We start from the raw sequence: 9,980 nt of genomic DNA on the forward strand, positions 1-9,980 counted from the left end.
GTAACAAGAACAGTTTATATGAGGCATAGAAAACTTCTGGTACTGGAGAACTGATTCACCTGAAAAAAAGATGGAAGGAAACCAGAAGGGTGTCTCCAGTTACATTCCTGGCTTGAAATTTCAGTATTGCAGCACAAAAGGTTTTTATTTATAGTAGTGGATACCAATAGGGAAGATACTCTAAAAATAGGATGCACAGCTAAAATAATCTATTTTGAGGCCCATTCTGAGAACAAAAGGGAATTGTGAGGCCTAATGTGTCTCAGCCAATTTTGTTTTGGAACTATGTGTTGCTGTCAAAGACGGAGGCAGGGTTGGGCATGACCCACTCAAAACCCCTGCAGGCCTCCACACCTGCTGGGCCCGTAGACTGTATGACTTCACTCCCGTAACTTTTTCTTAAACTTTTGATCGAAAACTGACGGGAAAGGCGACGGCGGCCCGGCCCGGTTTTGCCTGGCAGCGTGGGCCGCGGTACTCGTAGCCCCACGCGCCTTCCCACGCTCTGCCCCCACCCCCAGCGCGCCCGAGCCCCGGGCCCCGTCCCCTGCCCATATAGGGCTCGCCTCTCCCGCTTTCCCCCGCCTCGTCCCCAGCGCCAATGAGGCGCGGCGGTGGGCGGTGACGCGCCGGCGGTGGGCGGGGCCTGGGCGCGGGGCTGCACCGCCCGGTGCGTGTGCGCGGTGCCGCGCGACGCCGTGCCGTGCCGCGCAGCGCCGGGCGGGGCGTGCTGCCGCTGGGCCGGCCCCGCCGCCCGCCCCGGCCCGCCTCCCGAGGCATGACACGCCGAGCCGCCGGCAAAGCCCCGCTTTAATTGAGGCCGTCGGGATGGGGCGCGCTGCGTAGGGCAGAGCGGGAGCCGCCGTGCTCCGGGTCGCAGGTAACGCGCACCCACGGCCGTGCGGAGCGGCAGCGCCGTGTTCGGCACAGCGCAAGCCCACCCGGGTCCCGGGGCGGGGAGGGCACCGGAGCGGGGCCGTGTCCGGTCGCCGCGTGGGTGGCCGGTGGGCCAGGCGCTGGCGGCCGCCGCTGCTGAGCCCCATGAAAACGCAGGTCTGGGGGAGCTCCCCGCGGGCGCCCATGGCTGCGGCGATGCCGTGCAAGAGCGCGGAGTGGCTGCAGGAGGAGCTGGAGTCGGGCGGCGGTCGCTCGTTGCTGCTGCTCGACTGCCGCCCCCACGAGCTCTTCGAGAGTTCGCACATCGAGACGGCCATCAACCTGGCCATCCCCGGACTCATGCTCCGCCGCCTCAAGAAGGGCAACCTGCCCATCCGCTCCATCATCCCCAACCACGAGGACAAGGAGCGCTTCGTCAAGCGCTGCAAGGCCGACACCGTGCTGCTCTACGACGAGGCCACCGCCGACTGGCAGGACGGCGGCGCCGCCACCTCGGTCTTGGGGCTCCTGCTGCAGAAGCTGCGCGATGACGGCTGCAAAGCCTATTACCTGAAAGGTGAGGCGCCCCCGGCCCTTCCTCCAGCCCTGTCCGCCTCCCGCAGCCCTTGTCCGTCCCCGATCCCCTCCTCCGCAGCCCCCGGGCGGCCCCTGCATCGCCGGGCGGCCATCCCCTGGCCGGCCGGAGGTGGCTGGGTTGTTTTGTTTCCTTCCCCCATCTCCCCGTGCCTGATCTAGTTTTTTTAAAATATACTTTCTTTTTTCCCCTCTGCATTCCGCTTTAATACTCTGCACAAAATGGTCGCAGGCTGGAAGCGGCCGGGAGCGCCCCGCTTCTTCCTGCGTTGCCTCCCCGGCAGCGGCGGGACGGAGCCCTCAGCCCCGCCGCCGCGGCGTTCCCTCCAGCGCTGTCCTGTCCCAAGTCGACCCGGCCGGGCACCGTTGCTGCCTCCCGGGGCGCCCCTCGCCCCTGCTCCCTGGGGCGGGGGGGCCTTGCAGGGGCTCCACGCCCCGGCACCAAGCTCCCCTTCAGCCCCTCCGCAAAGGATGGCCAGATTTGGGGGGGGTGGGGGAGGGAGCAGGAGAGCCTCACCTCCTTTTTTCTTTTCTTCCCCATCTCCGAAAAGCGAGCGGTTGGGGTTTTTCTCCCCCGTTCTCTAGAAATGCCGGCGGGGCCGGGAGGGAGCAGCCCGGCTGCTCCCCTGGGGCAAGGAGACGGAGGAGCGGGGAGCCCCGCTGCGGGGGAGCCGAGCCCAGCACCCCGCACATGCCCTTCTCTGAGGACTCCGGCTGTTTGGGGTTTGGTTTGGATTATTTTTTTGGGGGGGAGGCTGATTTTTGGCCATTTTGCGGAGGCCTGCTGGGATCTTGCAGCGGGCCGAGTAGAGCCCACAGCTGGGCTGCTGGGACCCTTCCCATCCTCCCAGTCCGGTCGCTGGGTGGCGTGTTTGAGGCAGAAATAACAGGAGAGCGGAGATGGCGGTGGGGGGGGGCGGTGAAGAAAGTTGCCACTCGCAGACCTTTAAAAAACACTGCTGCTGCTTGATAGACCCTTTTTGGGTAGCCGAGGGAGCCCCAGGTACGAGCTTGGGGTGGCAGGGGGGACAGGCAAGTATTTGGGGACCAGCCTCTGGGGCTGTGCTGCCCGCATAAGCCTCCTTCAAAGGTGACATGGTGGGGAAGCAGCCAGGCTCCGTGCACAGGGGTTGATCCCACTGTTCGCTCCTGTCTCTTTGCTCCCAGTCTGTGCTGGTGGATGAATCCCCCGTCCCATCCCGGTTTGGGGTTTCCCGATGGGCTCCGCTGCTTCTTCGTTTTGTCTTCCCATTTCTCTCCCCGTCGTCCTTATCCCTAGCTGGAAGGAGCAGCTTTGAAGTTACTCCTAGGCTCTCCCTGATGAGCAGGGGAGGAGTTTAGCCCCTTTCTCTGCCTTTTTCCGGGAGCCTCGGTGGGAAATGTTTCCAATTAAAATTCCAAAATGGCTCCTCGGCGCTGTCTGGCGGTGCGGGGGGGGAGGGGGGGAGGAAGGAGGAGGATGAGCCTTTTTCATGAATGGATGTGGTAGGAGCTGTCTGTCCTGCTCAGTGACCCAGCCACAACCACTGAACCCACTAACAAAGTTTCCAGGAGGCCTTTCTAATGAACCATTTTTTAGTGCCAGATACTGATGGCTGAGCTCAGGTTTAATATTGCCTGAAAAGGAGGTAGATCTGTGGGGTTTTTGCTTCCTTGCCTTTGTCTTCCTTCCCAAGCCGTTGAGCTGAGGAGCTGGGGAAAAGGACTTAGGAGCAGACATGAATGGTTCCATCCCTCCTCAAGCCTGCTGTGGTTTGGGTGAAGAACAAACCTGTGACACTGCTCTGTTGCAAAATGTGTTTGTAGTGAAAATTAGGGGTGAGGATTGCTCTTTGGCAAAACTTATGGCCTTTTTACCTGCATGAAGGTGAATTATTTTATTGGGTTTTAGTGCCTGGGCTGCATATGTGGTGGTTGTTCTTGCTTTGTCTTTTCAGACACAGGTACTTCTGTGCTTCTCTGTCTAATGTCAGTTTAGGCAAGAGTCATACCAGACCCATACTTCTGAGAAGCTTAATGAGGCAAGATTGTCTCTTGCCACTAATTTTATTTTTAGATGTTTGTTTCTTTAGTGATTGAGATTTGGCCCCTATTTATCACAAGCAATATTGAACTTCGTAAGAAACACTCTTTGGATTTTTGGGACCTGTTTGGTCAGTAGCAGTCTGCTACTTTTTTGGGGTGAAGTTGACGGTATACCAACTTCTTGCTGGCAAAGACTTGCTAAGTAACATGCACATGTGTTCAGGTAGAAGGATTTCCCATTCTGAAGAATAAAACATCTTTTTGTTTCTGCTTCTTGCCTTCCCTCTCTCCTTTACCCCTTCCCAGGTGGCTTTAACAAGTTTCAGACCGAATATTCAGAGCACTGCGAGACGAACCTTGACAGCTCCTCACCCAGCAACTCTCCCCCTGCATCAGTCCTTGGCCTGGGAGGGCTGCGGATAAGCTCTGACTGCTCAGATGGCGAATCCGACAGGGAACCCAGCAGTGCCACAGAGTCAGATGGGAGCCCCATCCCTAACAATCAGCCTGCCTTTCCGGTCCAGATCCTACCTTACTTGTACCTAGGCTGTGCCAAAGATTCAACCAACTTGGACGTCCTGGGCAAATACGGCATTAAATACATCCTGAATGTGACTCCCAACCTGCCAAACATGTTTGAGCACGATGGAGAGTTCAAGTACAAGCAGATCCCCATTTCAGATCACTGGAGCCAGAACCTCTCGCAGTTCTTTCCTGAGGCCATTGCTTTCATTGGTAGGTAGTTGGCAGAACATCTGTTTTCGTACTCACTGCTCAAGAATGTGGCAAGCTGCTTCCCAGGGCTCTTACGCGTCTCTGGCCTCACCTCTCTGGGCATAACATTGGTGCTAGCTTAGCACCTGAACCTCGTGCTGCCAGGGTGACTCTTCTGGTGTGTGTTGCCCTTGGCTGGGTTTAGGGAGGCCTCCCCTTCCAAAATTCAGCCCTCTTACAGCACCTCAGCTGGGCTATCTGCAAGTGATAGGACCAGCCCTGCTGTCTCTTGCCCTTGTATGGGGATTTGCACTTGTGTGAAATGACTGAACTGAGGCAGCGGGGAGCTCCTTTGCCTGCTTTCCTCGGAGAAATGAGTGTTGATGGGAGTTGCATTAATGTGACTGGTGCCAGCAATTCCTTAGCTCCAAGTGTGGTTAAAATCTGGGAGGGGGGATGTTTCTTTTCCCTGAGGGGATTTGCTAGTCTAGTTGCAATCCCACTGTAAATCGTCCTAGCTAACTAACTCCTTGTATGGATACTTCTTCTAAGGTAAGTGTCAACAGAATGAGTTAGTGGTGGTAACTACACTGCAGAGCTCAGCTGGAAAAACTGCTGTGCTGACAGCCCCTGAGAGAGCTTTGGCTGGTGGTAGGGAGGGACACGGGGAGCAGATCTCTTCTCCCAGGCTAGTGTTGACTTTGAAAATTGCTTCTTATTCTGTGAGAATTCTGTCAGACTGAATAGGGATGTACACTTCCAGTGTAACCTGTGTTATTTGCTGGTGATGGTTGCTAGCCTTGTCAGTTCTGATTTATGAGGGGTGAATGGTGGTAATGACTATCTGTGCCATTAACTATTAAAAGCCCTATGGCTTCATATCTGGATAAAAGCATTGGTGTAGGTAGAGGTGAGGGGGACCTCTACCTTCAGACTGAAATCTGTGCAGCCTGTTTCAGTGTTGCTTTGTTACCCCCCCCACCGCCGTTTTGGACCCTGCTGCATGCACTCGCTTGCTGTGCTGTAAGGCCTGAAATGGAGCAGAGCAGTGGCAGGTCCTCGGCTGCTTTTCAGCCATTGGAAACCCTGGTTCCCACGCACTCTCCTTTGCCCACAGCTTCTGTCCTCTATTAACATGACTGTGGTCAGAAGTGGCAGTTCCAGTGTGGCAGCAGGGACCTGTCTGATCTCCCGTCCACACTTCCTATATGGAGCATGGTATTAAATGTCAGGGGTGAGGTATGGGGTCCCTGCTGGCATGTGGCATTCGGGATCTGTCTGCTTCAGTCAGCCGATGTCTCTGTGAATGCTGCACTTGTGCTTTCCAGTTAATGACAGGAAATGGAGGATTACCTCACTCTAAAACCAAACACCAAGAAATGCGGCACAGGTCAGATGAAAGGCAAAAATATCTCAGAAAAATGTTGAACAGGGAGGGCTGAGTATGCTGGGGGGCAGTTGCCCACCGTACTGGAAATTCTTGCCTGTTTTTGGAAGCTGGGTAAGAAAACCTGTTGTGGCTTGGGTCTGGATTTTGTTTTGCCTGCATCTTCTTTACCCTTCTCTGCACTTGTGGTACAGAGTCTTTCTTACCTCCAGCTTTGCCTGAGGATCCTCTTTTTCCTGCCACTTTCTCCCTCCCTGCCAAGCTCTCAGTCAAATGACTGACTTCAAATAGGGCTGCCCAGAAGTAAGCAGCGCTGGGTACTTGTGTGCATTCAGCACTCTCAGCAGCGTGTCCCTCTTTCAGCACTAAGATGTCAATTCATAAAGGGATCATGCTGTTCCGGCTGTGTGAGAGACAATGAGTGTGTGTGTGCTTTTCAGTCAGTGGCAAGGGAGGGGAAATCTCATTGCTGTTATCTCGCCATTTTTTGGTTCAGCCTGCATTCCTGTTCCCTGCTACCATTCATCCTGAGAGTCTCCTCCAACACAAGCGTTTGTTTGTAGTGAAGTGCGTTTCTGTTGATCCTAAAGAATGATTTCACAATATGGGAAGTTCCTGCACTTCAGACTGCTTAAACTGGCTTCAGCTACATTCAGATAACTTTCTAGTGGAAGGAGGACAAGAACAACAGAAGAGGATAGATTTCATGGTGCTGGGCTGTAGCCTCACATCAAGTGCATAGCTTTCCCCAGTTAGTTGGTGTTGAGGTGGGTGTGCTATCTCCCTGGAGCTGTTGTCTTCAGCTCTACCAGCCTTTTGGGGGTTACTCCATGTCTCTGAGTAGAGGGTACTGATGCTCCCTAGGAAAGGAATGCGTTGCCAGGCTTGATTAATACTTCTCAAGCATGTGAGAAGCTTAGCCTTGCTGTGTGGAATGGGGAAGTGCAGCTTTCCTGTGCAGTGGGAATATCTCGGAAACTCTTTGGGGAGAGATGTGGGTGTCAAAGGGACATGAGATGGTGTCACCAGGAGCAGGGGATCCAGTTCTGGCAGTTGTCCTGGTCCTGGGAGCTTGTACCTGCCACCTGACCCTGCTCCAAAGCCATGCAGTTTTGGTGCAGAATAATAGACTCCCCCTTCCCCTTGTCTTGTTTCAGATGAGGCCCGTTCCAAGAAGTGTGGGATCCTTGTTCACTGCCTCGCTGGCATCAGCCGGTCTGTAACAGTCACTGTCGCCTACTTGATGCAAAAACTCAACTTGTCCCTGAATGATGCCTATGACTTTGTGAAAAGGAAAAAATCCAACATTTCCCCAAACTTTAACTTCATGGGCCAGCTCCTGGACTTTGAGAGGACTCTGGGACTCAACAGCCCTTGTGACAACCGCTCGCCCAGTGAACAGCTTTACTTCACCACCCCCACCAACCACAACCTGTTTCAGCTGAACACTCTGGAGTCCACATGAAGGTGATGCCACCTGGTTGGGAACTCAAGCATCAAACAGCTTCTCTTGAGCATTTCAACTCTTACAAAAATATCCGTCTTGCCAGGCAGCTCTGAAATGACTAGCTTCTCTGGGCAGAGGTGCCTGATCGCTGCTTTAAGAAGGTTAATGCCGTTCATTAGTATCCTGATCGAAGAGGTAGTCTTTTTACAGGGGGTTATTTAATACGGGCGATGTTACAGCATTTTGAATGCAGCTGTTACCGGCAATAACCGCTTTCCTGGGTGCATTGGGACTGTCAGAACACGCACATGTGTGAAGAGCTACCAGGGGTTAGCTTGCTGTGGAAAGTGAGGAGATTTATGCACTTGGAAACCTTGAACAAAAGGTGTTGGGCCAAGACTGTTTTAAAACCCAAGTTTACTTTTTTTGATTTTAAAAAAAGAAAAGGCAGATCTTAATCGAGCTTTGGGTTCAAACTCTTTTTAAATATGTAAGTTCCTGACCGTTTGTACAGACGAGGTTGCAAAACCAGTATTTTATTCTGTTTCTTGTTTGATCATTTATTATTTTTTTTAATCAAATGTTTATATTGACCAAATGCATTTTGCACACTTTGTGAAGCCTTGGTATGTCCTGGCATATTACTGGGTACTCCCGAGAGATACATGCTGCTGCTGTTGTTGTTAGCATCTGGTAGGAAGCTTTGTTATGTGTGAAGGCCAGTTGGGCTTAAACGCAACCCCTTTGCCACTCCTGCACTCACAATCACAAACTCTGCACTGATTCAGCCAAGGTGACTAAGCCGCAAGCTTTTTTTTTGTAATGCCACCCCTGCCAAAAACACTGTTTGCTATTGCCAGAGGTAAAACTCCTGTAGCCTCCAGAGCTGGTAGAAGCATGTCTGAGCCCAGCTTCATTCTCTGCTGCCTGTTGACTGACTTAGTGTCATCCAGCTGGCCCAAAACCATTCTAGCTTCACGACTACAGAAGGTAGTTGTGATGTTGGTGTTTCTCATGCCCGCTCAGTTTTTTCCCATGTGTGCAGGGTGGAGGGGGGAACACAGTGAGTGCCTGGAGCAGAGTGAGGATTGTGTAGCGGGATGGGACTGAATTGTCATGCACCGCGTGTGTGAGGGGAGTGAAGAGATGTAGAAATGATGACAAGAGTGTTGTAACAGATTTTTTTTATATATATATGAATATATATATTAATTGACAAATTCTGAGATGATTGGAGCTTTCAACAGAGGTTCTGATTTTTTTCTTCCTCTTTTGAATAACTTTATGCTGTGCCTTCTATTCTGAGAAGACTTGTTTATATTTCTGACTAGTGTTTGGCAAACACCTTATAACAAGCTGGGAGGGGGAGGAAGTGGTAATAATTTCTGGGAGGAGGGCAGAATGGATTTGGAGATTTCTTTATTGGCTGCAATGTAGTCCCTCCCTTCTCCCCCCTCCCTGTCCACTTTAACTCTCATGTAACTGAAAAAAAAAGCCACGGATTTTTTCTAAATATCCAGTTTTTTGTACTTTTTTTCAAGAAAAAGAAAAAAATAAAAAAAAACCCTCCATCAGAGGAATGTTTGACACTGTCACATCCTGAAACCGTGTTTTTTTTGTTAAAAGATGTTACCAGAATGTTGGAATGAGCTTCTCTTTCTTGTTTTCTGGTTGTTTTTTGTTTTGTTTGTTCGTTGGGTTTTGTTTGCAACAATGTTGGGATTGTGGGTCATTGGAAGGGAGAATGAGAGTAAGTACAGTTGCGAGTGAGAAAATTGAGAATATCCTAATTGCATCTTACCTCATGGAGGAATTTATTTTTTCAGGGATTTTTTGACAGTGCATCTGTATTACATTACTGCTAAGCTGGTTTGTAAAGGCTTCCTGTGCTCTTAGTGGTCTTTATTCTTTAAAGGAAAAAAGAGATGCATCTTCTGATTAGTGCAAATGAGAGCTTGCTAGTGAGGAATGGTTCTGCTTTCTGAGTTATGAAGGAAAATTAGTGACCCTATATATACTGATCCAATATTGGGACTTTGTTTATATTGCAAATAAATATTATTTTTTCTTTAAAAATGTTTGTGTCAGATGCTTGTCTAGCCTCTGTCCATGTAAGGGCAGGCTGCTCTTATCCATTTTTTTTATGGTCAATTAATATTCTTCTGTGACCATGAAGAGCATTTGCTGGGCAGTGTTCAAGTGTGGTGTTTGGTTTCATGCACAGCTTAATATTTAAGACCTATGTTAAAATAGAGAGGGGGAGGTGGGAGGGTGAGGAGAGGAATATGGAGGAATTGGATAAACTGGAGAACAACAAACAGCTTGAGAATGGGACCACTTTGACCCCAGCCATTCCTCTGCGCCAAAAATAAACAGATAAACTAAAGACACTTTTGTGTCGCTGTTTAAGCATGGCCTGCAAGGCCTTGCCCACAACTGTTGTGATAGCAGACTTTGTTTTGGTAGGAAAACAAGATGTAGTGGCTTTGTGGGTGGCCATCTGATGACTTCTGGGTGTCGCGGACAGCAGGAACTCCTTCCTGCATACTTGGGTGGGGGGCCAAGCCCCCAACTGCAGTGCCATGCATAGTCTGTGCTGTCCCACTGTGTTTCCTGGCCACCAGTGCATGTGCTTTGTGGGAAAGCTGGAAGGGCTGATGAGGATGCTTTAGGGTGAAATGTTGGCTCCAAGTGTCTGAGTGCAGCCCAGCTAAGGGAGCTGTGGCTCCCCATGCCTCTGCTAGTAGCTGGCTATGAGTGGGTCCTGTCCCCCTCCATCCTGTGCATTCCTTGTTTTAACCTTAATGGCAAGAAATTAAATGACTATCTATTCAATTGCTCAATTCCTCAAAGTGAGTGTGTGTGTGGCCTTGTTCTTCTAAGCCCAGGGTCCAAGCACCAAAGATAGCTAGCTTTATCCCAGAAGGAGCTCAGGCT

General features: G+C 51.3%; 1 protein-coding gene across 1 annotated transcript; it reads left to right on the forward strand.

Moving 5' to 3' along the window:
• The first annotated feature begins 785 nt into the window (after positions 1-785).
• Positions 786-9,119, forward strand: DUSP7 (dual specificity phosphatase 7). Its single transcript, XM_064453994.1, has 3 exons — positions 786-1,453; positions 3,802-4,230; positions 6,754-9,119. Exons 1-3 carry the CDS (start codon positions 1,042-1,044, stop codon positions 7,059-7,061), a joined length of 1,149 nt encoding a protein of 382 aa, XP_064310064.1. The 5' UTR covers positions 786-1,041; the 3' UTR covers positions 7,062-9,119.
• The last annotated feature ends 861 nt before the right edge of the window (positions 9,120-9,980 follow it).

The sequence above is a fragment of the Phalacrocorax carbo genome, chromosome 6 (assembly GCF_963921805.1).
Source record: "Phalacrocorax carbo chromosome 6, bPhaCar2.1, whole genome shotgun sequence".
In the NCBI taxonomy this organism is placed as follows: Eukaryota; Metazoa; Chordata; class Aves; order Suliformes; family Phalacrocoracidae; genus Phalacrocorax; species Phalacrocorax carbo.

Bases quoted from the DNA above. Each gene is read 5' to 3' on its own strand.
- DUSP7 (XM_064453994.1), top strand. From the start codon at position 1,042: ATGAAAACGCAGGTCTGGGGGAGCTCCCCGCGGGCGCCCATGGCTGCG. The intron at 1,454-3,801 runs GTGAGGCGCCCC...ACCCCTTCCCAG, and splicing joins CAAAGCCTATTACCTGAAAG to GTGGCTTTAACAAGTTTCAG. The intron at 4,231-6,753 runs GTAGGTAGTTGG...GTCTTGTTTCAG, and splicing joins TGAGGCCATTGCTTTCATTG to ATGAGGCCCGTTCCAAGAAG.